At 44.2% G+C, this 17,122-nt stretch overlaps 1 protein-coding gene across 2 annotated transcripts in view; it reads right to left on the reverse strand.

Annotated features, from left to right (window-relative positions):
* Positions 1-1,482: 1,482 nt before the first annotated feature.
* LOC129843328 (protein FAM193B-like) overlaps positions 1,483-17,122 on the reverse strand; it is a 40,604-nt gene continuing 24,964 nt past the window's right edge. The window contains exons 7-11 of one of the 2 annotated variants that reach the window (XM_055911963.1): positions 13,525-13,761; positions 12,236-12,484; positions 9,649-10,597; positions 2,968-3,043; positions 1,483-1,954 (exon numbers count right to left, since the gene is read on the reverse strand). In XM_055911963.1, coding sequence (XP_055767938.1) covers positions 1,858-1,954; positions 2,968-3,043; positions 9,649-10,597; positions 12,236-12,484; positions 13,525-13,761 — 1,608 coding nt within the window. In that variant the 3' untranslated portion in view covers positions 1,483-1,857. Of the gene's footprint in view, positions 1,955-2,967; positions 3,044-9,648; positions 10,598-12,235; positions 12,485-13,506; positions 13,762-17,122 lie in introns of both variants that reach the window. The other variant, XM_055911961.1, reaches the window with a different exon arrangement.

The following is a 17,122-nucleotide window of genomic DNA, read 5'->3' on the forward strand; positions in this document are numbered from 1 at the left end:
ATAGATAACCAGCCCACACATGGTGTCTATGACAGTATAGATAACCAACCCACACATGGTGGTGGTGTCTATGACAGTATAGATAACCAACCCACACATGGTGGTGGTGTCTATGACAGTATAGATAACCAGCCCACACATGGTGGTGTCTATGACAGTATAGATAACCAGCCCACACATGGTGTCTATGACAGTATAGATAACCAACCCACACATGGTGGTGGTGTCTATGACAGTATAGATAACCAACCCACACATGGTGGTGGTGTCTATGACAGTATAGATAACCAGCCCACACATGGTGTCTATGACAGTATAGATAGCCAGCCCACACATGGTGGTGGTGTCTATGACAGTATAGATAACCAGCCCACACATGGTGGTGGTGTCTATGACAGTATAGATAACCAACCCACACATGGTGGTGGTGTCTATGACAGTATAGATAGCCAGCCCACACATGGTGGTGGTGTCTATGACAGTATAGATAGCCAGCCCACACATGGTGGTGGTGTCTATGACAGTATAGATAACCAACCCACACATGGTGGTGGTGTCTATGTCAGTATAGATAACCAACCCACACATGGTGGTGGTGTCTATGACAGTATAGATAACCAACCCACACATGGTGGTGGTGTCTATGACAGTATAGATAACCAACCCACACATGGTGGTGGTGTCTATGTCAGTATAGATAACCAGCCCACACATGGTGTCTATGACAGTATAGATAACCAGCCCACACATGGTGTCTATGACAGTATAGATAACCAACCCACACATGGTGGTGGTGTCTATGACAGTATAGATAACCAACCCACACATGGTGGTGGTGTCTATGACAGTATAGATAACCAGCCCACACATGGTGTCTATGACAGTATAGATAGCCAGCCCACACATGGTGGTGGTGTCTATGACAGTATAGATAACCAGCCCACACATGGTGTCTATGACAGTATAGATAACCAGCCCACACATGGTGTCTATGACAGTATAGATAACCAGCCCACACATGGTGTCTATGACAGTATAGATAACCAACCCACACATGGTGTCTATGACAGTATAGATAACCAGCCCACACATGGTGTCTATGACAGTATAGATAACCATGTATGACAGTATATTGTGTTTTAACAGTTTAAAAAAATGCCCGTTTCCTCCATACCATAACCTTCTTAAAAACATTGTAAAAACATTCAGAGGCGATTCTTCATGTTAACAGTGCCATTCCACAGAGATAGACAGATATCCAGAGGGTTGAGGGAGAGATACCCTAATCTAAAGACACCTTAGGTCGTGGGTCGTAGGTTGTGGGTCATAGGTCGTGGGTCATAGGTCATAGGTCGTGGGTCATAGGTCGTGGGTCATAGGTCATGGGTCATAGGTCATGGGTCGTGGGTCGTAGGTCAGTACCTTTGGAGAACAGAAGCACCAAATAAAACCAACCAATAACAATCCAAGTTTTCAACAATGTTAAAATGTGCCACAATTGCAATAAAAACACTTTATTGTATAAGGTAACTGTTTTCCATACTACATAGTGAAGTACACAGTAGATCAGATCTGATAGACAGAAGGGTGTGAGTTCTCCATGTTTCAACCCGGATCTCATCTCCCGTCGTTGCGAAACAGCAGAGTCTATTCTCAGTCGCCCCTGTGTGTGAATGATCCCTGGCTGTCAGCCAATAGCAACGCAGTATCGCAGTCCTGCATGAGAAAATGGTGTTGCACCAGGGTCCCTTGGCTTGGTGAGGAAAAAGAGGAGGAGGAGGAATGAGAGAAGGCCTCAGGCCGTCGCATGGACATAGTTATGTGGGGGGGGGGGTTCTGCAGTCTAGAACCCGTCAGTTACTGGGCTGCGTTGGAAGGAACCTTTTTGAGGGTAAAGTTGGACCAGTTTACTGGAACCTTCTGGCGGGTCTGTTTAGCAGAGTCAAGGCAAAACCTACAGAGAGACGAGAGAGATGGAGGGAGCGAGAGGGAGGGAGAGAGAGAGAAAGAGGAGAGAGATGGAGAGAAAGAAAGAGGAGAGAGATGGAGGGAGAGAGAAAGAGGAGAGATAGAGAGAGAGAGACAGAAAGATTGAGAGAGATGGAGGGAGAGAGAGAGAAAGAGGAGAGAGAGAAAGAGAGAGAGAGAAAGAGGAGAGAGATGGAGGGAGAGAGAGAAAGAGAGAGAAAGAGGAGAGAGATGGAGGGAGAGAGAAAGAAAGAGGAGAGAGATGGAGGGAGAGAGAAAGAGGAGAGATGGAGAGAGAGAGAGAAAGAGGAGAGAGATGGAGGGAGAGAGAGAAAGAGGAGAGAGATGGAGGGAGAGAGAGAGAAAGAGATGGAGGGAGAGAGAGAGAAAGAGATGGAGGGAGAGAGAGAGAAAGAGGAGAGAGATGGAGGGAGAGAGAAAGAGGAGAGAGATGGAGGGAGAGAGAAAGAGGAGAGAGATGGAGAGAGAGAGAAAGAGGAGAGAGATGGAGGGAGAGAGAAAGAGGAGAGAGATGGAGGGAGAGAGAAAGAGGAGAGAGATGGAGAGAGAGAGAGAAAGAGGAGAGAGAAAGAGAGAAAGAGGAGAGAGAAAGAGAGAAAGAGGAAAGAGGTGGAGGGAGAGAGAAAGAGGAGAGAGATGGAGAGAGAGAGAAAGAGGAGAGAGAGAGAGAGAGAAAGAGGAGAGAGAGAGAAAGAGGAGAGAGATGGAGGGAGAGAAAGAGGAGAGAGAGAGAGAAAGAGGAGAGAGAGAGAGAGAAAGAGGAGAGAGAGAGAGAGAAAGAGGAGAGAGAGAGAGAGAGAAAGAGAAATATCACAATCTGGTTGAATGAACAGGAGGCTGGTGACGGCAAAACAACAAACACCACAAGGGCCAGTTTCCCAGACAAAGACCAAGCTCAGTCTTAAGACTAAGAATCTCTTGTCTGTTTGGTAAAGCGGCCCTAAAATGTTTTGGATTGTCACAGAGGCCGAGCGTTACCGTTTGAAGTATTCCACCTCACGATCAATCTCATCCATTTCTTTTGGGTCTACGTCTTTAGGGAGAAACACATCCTCTGGGGAGGAAAGAAACAGGACAGAAACATCACAACCAACGAACGGTCATGCTGTCTGATCGCATCATCATTCACACTGACGTCTCCCTTCCTACATGTATAACACTAGAGACAGTCCACTAGAGGGTTATCTAAACTAACAGGTCTCCTACATGTATAACACTAGAGACAGTCCACTAGAGGGTTATCTAAACTAACAGGTCTCCTACATGTATAACACTAGAGACAGTCCACTAGAGGGTTATCTAAACTAACAGGTCTCCTCTCCTACATGTATAACACTAGAGACAGTCCACTAGAGGGTTATCTAAACTAACAGGTCTCCTCTCCTACAACATGTATAACACTAGAGACAGTCCACTAGAGGGTTATCTAAACTAACAGGTCTCCTCTCCTACATGTATAACACTAGAGACAGTCCACTAGAGGGTTATCTAAACTAACACGTCTCCTCTCCTACATGTATAACACTAGAGACAGTCCACTAGAGGGTTATCTAAACTAACATGTATAACACTAGAGACAGTCCACTAGAGGGTTATCTAAACTAACAGGTCTCCTACATGTATAACACTAGAGACAGTCCACTAGAGGGTAATCTAAACTAACAGGTCTCCTACATGTATAACACTAGAGACAGTCCACTAGAGGGTTATCTAAACTAACAGGTCTCCTACATGTATAACACTAGAGACAGTCCACTAGAGGGTTATCTAAACTAACAGGTCTCCTCTCCTACAACATGTATAACACTAGAGACAGTCCACTAGAGGGTTATCTAAACTAACATGTATAACACTAGAGACAGTCCACTAGAGGGTTATCTAAACTAACAGGTCTCCCCTCCTACAACATGTATAACACTAGAGACAGTCCACTAGAGGGTTATCTAAACTAACATGTATAACACTAGAGACAGTCCACTAGAGGGTTATCTAAACTAACACGTCTCCTCTCCTACAACATGTATAACACTAGAGACAGTCCACTAGAGGGTTATCTAAACTAATAGGTCTCCTCTCCAACATGTATAACACTAGAGACAGTCCACTAGAGGGTTATCTAAACTAACAGGTCTCCTCTCCTACATGTATAACACTAGAGACAGTCCACTAGAGGGTTATCTAAACTAACAGGTCTCCTCTCCTACAACATGTATAACACTAGAGACAGTCCACTAGAGGGTTATCTAAACTAACACGTCTCCTCTCCTACATGTATAACACTAGAGACAGTCCACTAGAGGGTTATCTAAACTAACAGGTCTCCTACATGTATAACACTAGAGACAGTCCACTAGAGGGTTATCTAAACTAACAGGTCTCCTCTATGTATAACACTAGAGACAGTCCACTAGAGGGTTATCTAAACTAACAGGTCTCCCCTCCTACATGTATAACACTAGAGACAGTCCACTAGAGGGTTATCTAAACTAACAGGTCTCCTCTCCTACATGTATAACACTAGAGACAGTCCACTAGAGGGTTATCTAAACTAACAGGTCTCCTCTCCTACAACATGTATAACACTAGAGACAGTCCACTAGAGGGTTATCTAAACTAACATGTCTCCTCTCCTACATGTATAACACTAGAGACAGTCCACTAGAGGGTTATCTAAACTAACATGTATAACACTAGAGACAGTCCACTAGAGGGTTATCTAAACTAACAGGTCTCCCCTCCTACAACATGTATAACACTAGAGACAGTCCACTAGAGGGTTATCTAAACTAACAGGTCTCCTCTCCTACAACATGTATAACACTAGAGACAGTCCACTAGAGGGTTATCTAAACTAACATGTATAACACTAGAGACAGTCCACTAGAGGGTTATCTAAACTAACAGGTCTCCTCTCCTACAACATGTATAACACTAGAGACAGTCCACTAGAGGGTTATCTAAACTAACATGTATAACACTAGAGACAGTCCACTAGAGGGTTATCTAAACTAACAGGTCTCCTCTCCTACATGTATAACACTAGAGACAGTCCACTAGAGGGTTATCTAAACTAACATGTATAACACTAGAGACAGTCCACTAGAGGGTTATCTAAACTAACAGGTCTCCTCTCCTACATGTATAACACTAGAGACAGTCCACTAGAGGGTTATCTAAACTAACAGGTCTCCTCTATGTATAACACTAGAGACAGTCCACTAGAGGGTTATCTAAACTAACAGGTCTCCTCTCCTACATGTATAACACTAGAGACAGTCCACTAGAGGGTTATCTAAACTAACACGTCTCCTCTCCTACATGTATAACACTAGAGACAGTCCACTAGAGGGTTATCTAAACTAACAGGTCTCCTCTCCTACAACATGTATAACACTAGAGACAGTCCACTAGAGGGTTATCTAAACTAACATGTATAACACTAGAGACAGTCCACTAGAGGGTTATCTAAACTAACATGTATAACACTAGAGACAGTCCACTAGAGGGTTATCTAAACTAACAGGTCTCCTCTCCTACAACATGTATAACACTAGAGACAGTCCACTAGAGGGTTATCTAAACTAACAGGTCTCCTCTCCTACAACATGTATAACACTAGAGACAGTCCACTAGAGGGTTATCTAAACTAACAGGTCTCCTCTCCTACAACATGTATAACACTAGAGACAGTCCACTAGAGGGTTATCTAAACTAACATGTATAACACTAGAGACAGTCCACTAGAGGGTTATCTAAACTAACAGGTCTCCTCTCCTACAACATGTATAACACTAGAGACAGTCCACTAGAGGGTTATCTAAACTAACATGTATAACACTAGAGACAGTCCACTAGAGGGTTATCTAAACTAACAGGTCTCCTCTCCTACATGTATAACACTAGAGACAGTCCACTAGAGGGTTATCTAAACTAACAGGTCTCCTCTCCTACAACATGTATAACACTAGAGACAGTCCACTAGAGGGTTATCTAAACTAACAGGTCTCCTCTCCTACAACATGTATAACACTAGAGACAGTCCACTAGAGGGTTATCTAAACTAACATGTATAACACTAGAGACAGTCCACTAGAGGGTTATCTAAACTAACATGTATAACACTAGAGACAGTCCACTAGAGGGTTATCTAAACTAACAGGTCTCCTCTCCTACAACATGTATAACACTAGAGACAGTCCACTAGAGGGTTATCTAAACTAACAGGTCTCCTCTATGTATAACACTAGAGACAGTCCACTAGAGGGTTATCTAAACTAACAGGTCTCCTCTCCTCTATGTATAACACTAGAGACAGTCCACTAGAGGGTTATCTAAACTAACATGTATAACACTAGAGACAGTCCACTAGAGGGTTATCTAAACTAACACGTCTCCTCTCCTACATGTATAACACTAGAGACAGTCCACTAGAGGGTTATCTAAACTAACAGGTCTCCTCTATGTATAACACTAGAGACAGTCCACTAGAGGGTTATCTAAACTAACATGTATAACACTAGAGACAGTCCACTAGAGGGTTATCTAAACTAACACGTCTCCTCTCCTACATGTATAACACTAGAGACAGTCCACTAGAGGGTTATCTAAACTAACAGGTCTCCTCTATGTATAACACTAGAGACAGTCCACTAGAGGGTTATCTAAACTAACAGGTCTCCCCTCCTACATGTATAACACTAGAAACAGTCCACTAGAGGGTTATCTAAACTAACAGGTCTCCTCTATGTATAACACTAGAGACAGTCCACTAGAGGGTTATCTAAACTAACAGGTCTCCTCTCCTACAACATGTATAACACTAGAGACAGTCCACTAGAGGGTTATCTAAACTAACATGTATAACACTAGAGACAGTCCACTAGAGGGTTATCTAAACTAACAGGTCTCCTCTCCTACAACATGTATAACACTAGAGACAGTCCACTAGAGGGTTATCTAAACTAACATGTATAAGACTAGAGACAGTCCACTAGAGGGTTATCTAAACTAACATGTATAACACTAGAGACAGTCCACTAGAGGGTTATCTAAACTAACAGGTCTCCTACATGTATAACACTAGAGACAGTCCACTAGAGGGTTGTCTAAACTAACAGGTCTCCTCTCCTACATGTATAACACTAGAGACAGTCCACTAGAGGGTTATCTAAACTAACAGGTCTCCTCTCCTACAACATGTATAACACTAGAGACAGTCCACTAGAGGGTTATCTAAACTAACAGGTCTCCTCTCCTACAACATGTATAACACTAGAGACAGTCCACTAGAGGGTTATCTAAACTAACATGTATAACACTAGAGACAGTCCACTAGAGGGTTATCTAAACTAACATGTATAACACTAGAGACAGTCCACTAGAGGGTTATCTAAACTAACAGGTCTCCTCTCCTACAACATGTATAACACTAGAGACAGTCCACTAGAGGGTTATCTAAACTAACAGGTCTCCTCTATGTATAACACTAGAGACAGTCCACTAGAGGGTTATCTAAACTAACAGGTCTCCTCTCCTCTATGTATAACACTAGAGACAGTCCACTAGAGGGTTATCTAAACTAACATGTATAACACTAGAGACAGTCCACTAGAGGGTTATCTAAACTAACACGTCTCCTCTCCTACATGTATAACACTAGAGACAGTCCACTAGAGGGTTATCTAAACTAACAGGTCTCCTCTATGTATAACACTAGAGACAGTCCACTAGAGGGTTATCTAAACTAACAGGTCTCCCCTCCTACATGTATAACACTAGAGACAGTCCACTAGAGGGTTATCTAAACTAACAGGTCTCCTCTCCTACAACATGTATAACACTAGAGACAGTCCACTAGAGGGTTATCTAAACTAACATGTATAACACTAGAGACAGTCCACTAGAGGGTTATCTAAACTAACAGGTCTCCCCTCCTACAACATGTATAACACTAGAGACAGTCCACTAGAGGGTTATCTAAACTAACAGGTCTCCTCTCCTACAACATGTATAACACTAGAGACAGTCCACTAGAGGGTTATCTAAACTAACAGGTCTCCTCTCCTACAACATGTATAACACTAGAGACAGTCCACTAGAGGGTTATCTAAACTAACAGGTCTCCTCTCCTACAACATGTATAACACTAGAGACAGTCCACTAGAGGGTTATCTAAACTAACATGTATAACACTAGAGACAGTCCACTAGAGGGTTATCTAAACTAACATGTATAACACTAGAGACAGTCCACTAGAGGGTTATCTAAACTAACACGTCTCCTCTCCTACATGTATAACACTAGAGACAGTCCACTAGAGGGTTATCTAAACTAACATGTATAACACTAGAGACAGTCCACTAGAGGGTTATCTAAACTAACAGGTCTCCTCTCCTACAACATGTATAACACTAGAGACAGTCCACTAGAGGGTTATCTAAACTAACACGTCTCCTCTCCTACATGTATAACACTAGAGACAGTCCACTAGAGGGTTATCTAATCTAACATGTATAACACTAGAGACAGTCCACTAGAGGGTTATCTAAACTAACATGTATAACACTAGAGACAGTCCACTAGAGGGTTATCTAAACTAACAGGTCTCCTACATGTATAACACTAGAGACAGTCCACTAGAGGGTTATCTAAACTAACAGGTCTCCTCTCCTACATGTATAACACTAGAGACAGTCCACTAGAGGGTTATCTAAACTAACAGGTCTCCTCTCCTACATGTATAACACAAGAGACAGTCCACTAGAGGGTTATCTAAACTAACACGTCTCCTCTCCTACATGTATAACACTAGAGACAGTCCACTAGAGGGTTATCTAAACTAACAGGTCTCCTCTCCTACAACATGTATAACACTAGAGACAGTCCACTAGAGGGTTATCTAAACTAACATGTATAACACTAGAGACAGTCCACTAGAGGGTTATCTAAACTAACATGTATAACACTAGAGACAGTCCACTAGAGGGTTATCTAAACTAACAGGTCTCCTACATGTATAACACTAGAGACAGTCCACTAGAGGGTTATCTAAACTAACAGGTCTCCTCTCCTACAACATGTATAACACTAGAGACAGTCCACTAGAGGGTTATCTAAACTAACAGGTCTCCTCTCCTACAACATGTATAACACTAGAGACAGTCCACTAGAGGGTTATCTAAACTAACAGGTCTCCTCTCCTACATGTATAACACTAGAGACAGTCCACTAGAGGGTTATCTAAACTAACATGTATAACACTAGAGACAGTCCACTAGAGGGTTATCTAAACTAACATGTATAACACTAGAGACAGTCCACTAGAGGGTTATCTAAACTAATAGGTCTCCTCTCCAACATGTATAACACTAGAGACAGTCCACTAGAGGGTTATCTAAACTAACAGGTCTCCTCTCCTACATGTATAACACTAGAGACAGTCCACTAGAGGGTTATCTAAACTAACAGGTCTCCTCTCCTACAACATGTATAACACTAGAGACAGTCCACTAGAGGGTTATCTAAACTAACAGGTCTCCTCTCCTACAACATGTATAACACTAGAGACAGTCCACTAGAGGGTTATCTAAACTAACAGGTCTCCTCTCCTACAACATGTATAACACTAGAGACAGTCCACTAGAGGGTCATGTAACGTACCGATGTTGCGGCTGGTTCCTTTGTTCTTGTTCTTCTTATTCTTCCCCTTGGGCTGTTGCTGCTGGGCTTGGTTGTGATTGGTTGAGGTGACAGAGTGACCTTTGGCCTCTTGCTCCTCCCCCTTCCCTCTTTGGGTGCTGGTAGCACCCGAGCAACTCACTGTCCCGTTGGTGGCCTGCTGCCGGGTGGGCTTGGTCTCCTCTGCCCTCCTTGGCCCGGTTCTCTGGCTCTCAGCCGAGTGAGGTGGTGGTTTGGAACCAGAACCTGCCTTAGAACCCACAGCATCAGAACTGTTGGAACCAGTTTTCGGAGATTCCGCAGCTGCTTTGGATCCGGGTCTGGTCTGGTTCTGTTCTGGATGCAGCTGGTCCTGCCGTTGCTGCTGCTGCTGCTTCTTGCCCTTCTTCAGCTTGCCAGCCCCGGCATTAACCCCAGCCCCAGGAGTAGGGATAGTAATGCTCTTGGGCTCCGCTGGGGTCTCCTCTTTAGGCTTAGCTACCTTAATAGAGGCCTGGGTCTGGATCGAAGCAGGGGCCTGGTGTTTATTCTCAGGCCTAGCAGAGCGGCACCTCTCTGGGGAACGCACCCGGATCAGCTTGGAGAGGCTGGGGGTGGTGTGGAGCCTCTGAACATCCTTCGCCCCAGTACCAGCCGCAGCCCACGGTCCCCCTACCCCAGGTACAGTAGCACAAGCCGGGGGTGAGATGGGGCCGATGGGGGAGTTGTCCCGGGGATGGGCCTCCTCCCAGCCGCTGACCAGGTCCAGATGGCTCTTGAAGGTACCCAGGGAGAGAGGGGCCAGGTCTAGGTCTATCTGCTGCAGGTCAGAGCAGGAGGAGCCGTTGAGGTGGGAGAGAAGATGGTTGCCCTCCAGAGTAGCAGCCTTCTTCGGGAAGTCATTCACATCCAGGTTGAGGTCGTACATGGAGAACGAGGCCCGGATAGAGTCCTGCAAGGTCAAAGGTCAACGTTGTTATTTTAGAAAAGATTAGAAAAGCAGCAATTAAGTTTAATAATCCAACATTTAAAACAGCTAAACTGCCTTAAAATCAGGGGTTCAACTGTTTCTCAGATTGCAGAGAGTATACACAAGTATACAAAAAAATAAATCACACTTTCTTTATAGAAAAACAACCAAAATTGGATGTTCTAAATCCCCAAGGATACTTAAAACAACAGCAGGAGACCACTGAGGAATCTACCACATTTTTATTTTGGTACGATTGCCGAGTTTGCTAAACAAATCACCACAGGAGTGATGCAAATAATCATGGTATCATTCTGCCATAGACTACTTTGTCGTTAAGGTTTCATTAATTGAGAAGGTTTCTTGGGAGAGGCTTTCCTTCTACCAGAAGATGGTCATCGTTAGCGTCATCGCTAACGGCTACACAAAGTGGTAGAAAAACAGACAGGGGCATTCCTGTGTTGCAGAAAGTTGAAGGACAATACGCATCACTGATGAATTTTGTCCATGTCTTATCATAATCTTGGGTAAATTAATACATTTTCTAATAAATTCACTACATTCTCCGGGCGCAGACATGGGTGGGGAACCCCCGGGCGCAGACATGGGTGGGGAACCCCCGGGCGCAGACATGGGTGGGGAACCCCCGGGCGCAGACATGGGTGGGCCGAGCCCCCCCACTTGGGAGCCGGGCCAAAGCATCGAGGAGCCGGGCCAAAGCATCGAGGAGCCGGGCCAAAGCATCGAGGAGCCGGGCCAAAGCATCGAGGAGCCGGGCCAAAGCATCGAGGAGCCGGGCCAAAGCATCGAGGAGCCGGGCCAAAGCATCGAGGAGCCGGGCCAAAGCATCGAGGAGCCGGGCCAAAGCATCGAGGAGCCAGGCCAAAGCATCGAGGAGCCAGGCCAAAGCATCGAGGAGCCGGGCCAAAGCATCGAGGAGCCGGGCCAAAGCATCGAGGAGCCAGGCCAAAGCATCGAGGAGCCAGGCCAAAGCATCGAGGAGCCAGGCCAAAGCATCGAGGAGCCAGGCTCAGCCAATCAGGATAAGTTTTTCCCCCACAAAAAAGGCTTTATTACAGACAGAAAAGCTCCTCAGCTTCATCAAATTTTGAAAGAAATAAACTTTTTGTGTGTATGGAAACTTTCTGGGATCTTTAATTTCATCTCATGAAACACGGTACCAACACTTTACATGTTGCGTTTATATTGTTGTTCAGTATAATAATATTGTTGTTCAGTGTAATAATATTGTTGTTCAGTGTAATAATATTGTTGTTCAGTGTAATAATATTGTTGTTCAGTGTAATAATATTGTTGTTCAGTGTAATAATATTGTTGTTCAGTGTAATAATATTGTTGTTCAGTGTAGTTGATTTCCTACTAAATTCAATCCAAAAAATGTTGTTGAACTCCTTCCGCCTTACGGATTTTATAGTGCCCTACATATGATCATATGAGTCCCAGATGGCACCCTATTCCCTATATAGTGCACTACTGTAGACCAGAGCCTTATGGCACCCTATTCCCTATATAGTGCATTAGTTTTTGCCCATGGGCCCTGGTTAAAAGTAGCACACTATTTAGGGAATAGGGCGCCATCTGGGACTCAGGTATCCTTACCTTGATGGTGTTTTTGATCTCCTCTAGCCGAGAGGTCAGGAAGGAGTTGACCCTCTCTAGTTCCAGCTGGGGCCACTCCAGCAGCCGACTAGCCTCCGGGCCTTCACCGTACTCCCCGTCCACATCCTCCTCCTCCTCCTCCTCCTCCTGACTGAGGTGGTCTGGGTCCTCACTGGGCTCCGGAGGGGTTGAGGGGGGGTCGCTACCAGCTCCCTCACCATCACCACTACCTGCCTGGGTTTGCTTCTCCTGAGGTGGGGAGAGACAGATAGATGGTTAGACAGGAGGCTGTCACTGTAAATAAGAATGTGTTCTTAAAACTGACTTGCCTAGTTAAATCAAGGTTAAACAAAAATACAATTTGACAGACAGACAGTCTCACTACAGAAACAGGATATAGACTAGTGTCCTGTCCAGGGGGTGTCCTGGTACATCAAGCTGTCTCACTACAGAAACAGGAGATAGACTAGTGTCCTGTCCAGGGGGTGTCCTGGTACATCAAACTGTCTCACTACAGAAACAGGAGATAGACTAGTGTCCTGTCCAGGAGGTGTCCTGGTACATCAAACTGTCTCACTACAGAAACAGGATATAGACTAGTGTCCTGTCCAGGAGGTGTCCTGGTACATCAAACTGTCTCACTACAGAAACAGGAGATAGACTAGTGTCCTGTCCAGGGGGTGTCCTGGTACATCAAACTGTCTCACTACAGAAACAGGATATAGACTAGTGTCCTGTCCAGGAGGTGTCCTGGTACATCAAACTGTCTCACTACAGAAACAGGAGATAGACTAGTGTCCTGTCCAGGGGGTGTCCTGGTACATCAAACTGTCTCACTACAGAAACAGGATATAGACTAGTGTCCTGTCCAGGGGGTGTCCTGGTACATCAAGCTGTCTCACTACAGAAACAGGATATAGACTAGTGCCCTGTCCAGGGGGTGTCCTGGTACATCAAGCTGTCTCACTACAGAAACAGGATATAGACTAGTGCCCTGTCCAGGGGGTGTCCTGGTACATCAAGCTGTCTCACTACAGAAACAGGTGATAGACTAGTGCCCTGTCCAGGGGGTGTCCTGGTACATCAAACTGTCTCACTACAGAAACAGGTGATAGACTAGTGCCCTGTCCAGGGGGTGTCCTGTACATCAAACTGTCTCACTACAGAAACAGGTGATAACTACTAATATCCTACTTAAACAAATCCATATATAGACAAACGCCAAACACTTTAAGATGTATTAACTGATCTGTATTGATGACTATTCCCACCATGTCATTTGACATCACCTTCTTCTTCTGTTTATGGCGTGCCCGCTTGGCAGCCTTTGCGCTGTTGGCTGGTTTGTGCTCTGAAGAGTTGATGAAGTCCAACAGCTCGTCCACGTCTCGGTTGTCGATGGAGGTGGACACGGCCGGGTCCGAGTCCCGTCTCTGGGGAAGACACTCCTCCTTACGACGCGTCAGACGGGACCGGAGCTTCTCACGGATCTCTGTGTAGTTACGGCTGGTCGGAGCGGCCGGGGGCTGGAGGGAGGAGAGGACACGATCAGAGGAGAGAGAGAGATTATCCTTCTTCAATAGGATGCGTTTAATTTATAATGACTTCCTTTGCCCTTGTTCACTCCCCTTAGGTGACAGTAACAGAAAACAGCCATTTCAGATTTAGGGGAAGGACGGGCAGAATGGAGGGAGCATCTTTGTGGATTGAAACCCAGCCACAATCTGATTTTGCTTTTTGTTGTTGTATGTTTATTGGCTGGAGAGAGACCAAGATGAAAGGTAGTGCTGAAATAGCAGTGGGTCGGATTCCAGCCCATGCTGGCAGCTGTATATCGTACATGTGCTCCACAGGCAGCAGCTAGACCACCCCAGGTCACCGGATTTCACATTTCATTATCCTTTATTTAACTAGGAAAGTCAGTTAAGAACAAATTCTTATTTACAATGAAGGCCTAGGAACAGTGGGTTATAACTGCCTTGTTCAAGGGCAGAACGACAGATTTTTAATCTTGTCAACTCGGGGATTCGATCCATCAACCTTTCGGTTATTGGCCCAACTCTCTAACCACTAGACTACCTGGCGCCCCGACCAAATGGGTTTACATTTTGCCCCAACGTGAACAATGTGGCAAAGGAAAAGTTCTCCATAAATCCTATTACAATTACAATCCCATTACTAAGAGACATACAACACTGTGTCAGAAAAATTCACAGTAGCAGCAGTCAAATTACTTTTGTCAATCAATAGTTATACTGTTCATGCTTTTAATGCAATTTCAATCAATGACTAAGTGTGCCATATTATACATTAGGGTTGAGAAAAGCCAGGGACCTCACGATATCCTGATTGTATATGTATTGCAATTTGACACTGCGATTTTTATAGCGATTCGACGTTCCAAACGGGCCTACGGGACCCCTCGGGTGAATAATTATTGGGGAAAAGACTAAATTTAAACGAAAATCTGTTTTTGTGGAAAATTTGCGCGCTAGCTTGTAATGATGTAGTATAAAGTTGTCATTGACAATCAACAATGTACAAGAGGGTCGGATTTTTAATTTTGGTCGACAAGTAACGTTAACCATAAGCGGAGAGGTAACGTTCATAAAAAGAGGCTCACGCTTTCTTCCGATATTGCTTGATCAGTGGGTAGCTGGTCAAAATGAAAAGTGATCCCAAATACATTAAACAGTATCGCAATAGTTCTGAATTATTTTAGATTTCAGGTAGCAAAACAATCAAAATCCTATTCTAAAACTCTCTGTCATTAGCGGTCATTCTGAGCCGCGTCCCATTTCTTGCTAGCGCTGGCCACTTGCCCTCGCTCCCCTCCTAGATGGAAAAGGAAACATCAATCTACTGCTTTTAGTCTCCGACGGGGGTGTGAACGAGTGCACGGATGAGAAGCGACTGATGTATTCTTAGTTAAGTCATCAATCACGTTGAAGATGACTTCTCAGATAAATAGCCATGTTACTTGTTGTTTGATTTAGCTAGCTAACGTTAGTTGTCATTACTTTGAGCGATCGTCTTGTCACTTCATCTCTCCATCCATGATGAGAGCGTTTTCGACGAGGAACAAGCGAGGTATGTTACGCTAGTTAAGTACACCGCATATACATGCTCAAATGCATCTGTGGAGGGTCGCTTATATTGGCCAAACTAGAGAAGCATTGAAACTTTGCATCGCAGAAGATATAAAAACCACAGACGATGCTATATGCGCACCACTGTCGATGCCAAACCATGGCTCACCTTCCTGCCTGCGCTTTGTAACCACAGAAGTGTGTCCACGTTTGACCAAGTAGAGGGAACATTGTAGTAAACTAAAAGAGAGGGATTCTAGCGCTGCTTTTCTTTCTTTTCTACCTCGAATTAGTCCGTTTGGAAGTTTTTCCTTGGTAAGCCCGTCACACAATGAATTAGTTCAACTAAAATCAGGCCTTCACTACCTACCTGTACTTTGTGTTGTTCAAGGTAGGCTATAGCCCCTGTTGCTGGAATGACAGTACTATATCGAAGAGAAGTTTAAGGACAAGCTGCTATAGCTAACGTTAGCCTAAATGGTTCACTGCCTATTTCACCAGTCGTGGTATATTCTTCATCCCTGTATCCCACAAAACAAATGAGCTAGCTAACAAGTTCATGATAATTCATTGACGGGGAGAGAGACAGATGTAAAGAGGAAGTGAATCCCTTTGTGTGTGTAAAAACATTTTGGTCTCTGTGACAATTTACTTTATTGTAGAGCCAAATAAATAAGACTGATAAAGTTCTGAAACATGTTTTTCTCCCTCAGGGTTAGATGGTGAAGGGACTGGGCAGGCGCATGGATCTGGTGTCCAGCACTGGATCCAAGATGGCCGCCACCATGGAGCCCTCAGCTAAGGTAAGAGCCGACGACCTAGTAGTTTGTTAGTGATCTCTGTGTTCGTTTGTCAAAGAGTGTTAAATTCATTCATATCAATATGAATTAAATCCTTATTTCCCACTGCCAGCCGGGCCTTCAACAACACCAGGTCGCAGTCAACACACGACACTACCCAGTCGCTTTTGCACAATAGTACTGTACTATTTTAGACGCCTCTCTGTCACAGTTTAACTTTAGTCCGTCCCCTCGCCCCGACCCGGGCGCGAACCAGGGACCCTTTGAACACATCAACAACAGTCACCCACGAAGCATCGTTACCCATCGCTCCACAAAAGCCGCGGCCCTTGCAGAGCAAGGGGAACCACTACTTCAAGGTCTCAGAGCGAGTGACGTCACCGATTGAAAGGCTATTAGCGCGCACCACCGCTAACTAGCTAGCCATTTCACATCGGTTACATCTCTACAGTTATTTGTGTTTGTGATGCTTGACCAACTCATCTCTCATGCCATCCAGTGTTATCTATATATATATATATATATATATATATATATATATATATATATATATATATATATATATATATATAGCAAAATCAAACAGATCATTCTTTAATGTTTTTCTTTAAGGATTTGTTGTTGGCGGTTCATAAATAGCACTGAAATTTATTATTTTGTCTCCAATTCAAACAGTGCATTTCGGAAAGTATTCAGACCCCTTGACTTTTTCCACATTTTGCTACGTTACAGCCTTATTCTAAAATTGATTAAATAGTTGTTTTCCCTCATCAATCTACACACAATTACTCATAATGACAAAGCGAAAACAAGTTTGTAGAAATTTTTGCAAATAAATAAAACTTCACTGAAATGTAACATTTAAATAAATATTCAGACCCTTTACTCAGTACTTTGTTGAAGCACCTTTGGCGATTACAGCCTCGCGTCTTCTTGGGTATGATGCTACAAGCTTGGCAAGCCTGTATTTGGGGAGTTTCTCCCATTCTTCTCTGCAG

The sequence above is a fragment of the Salvelinus fontinalis genome, unplaced genomic scaffold (genome assembly GCF_029448725.1).
Source record: "Salvelinus fontinalis isolate EN_2023a unplaced genomic scaffold, ASM2944872v1 scaffold_0114, whole genome shotgun sequence".
Lineage (NCBI taxonomy): Eukaryota > Metazoa > Chordata > Actinopteri > Salmoniformes > Salmonidae > Salvelinus > Salvelinus fontinalis.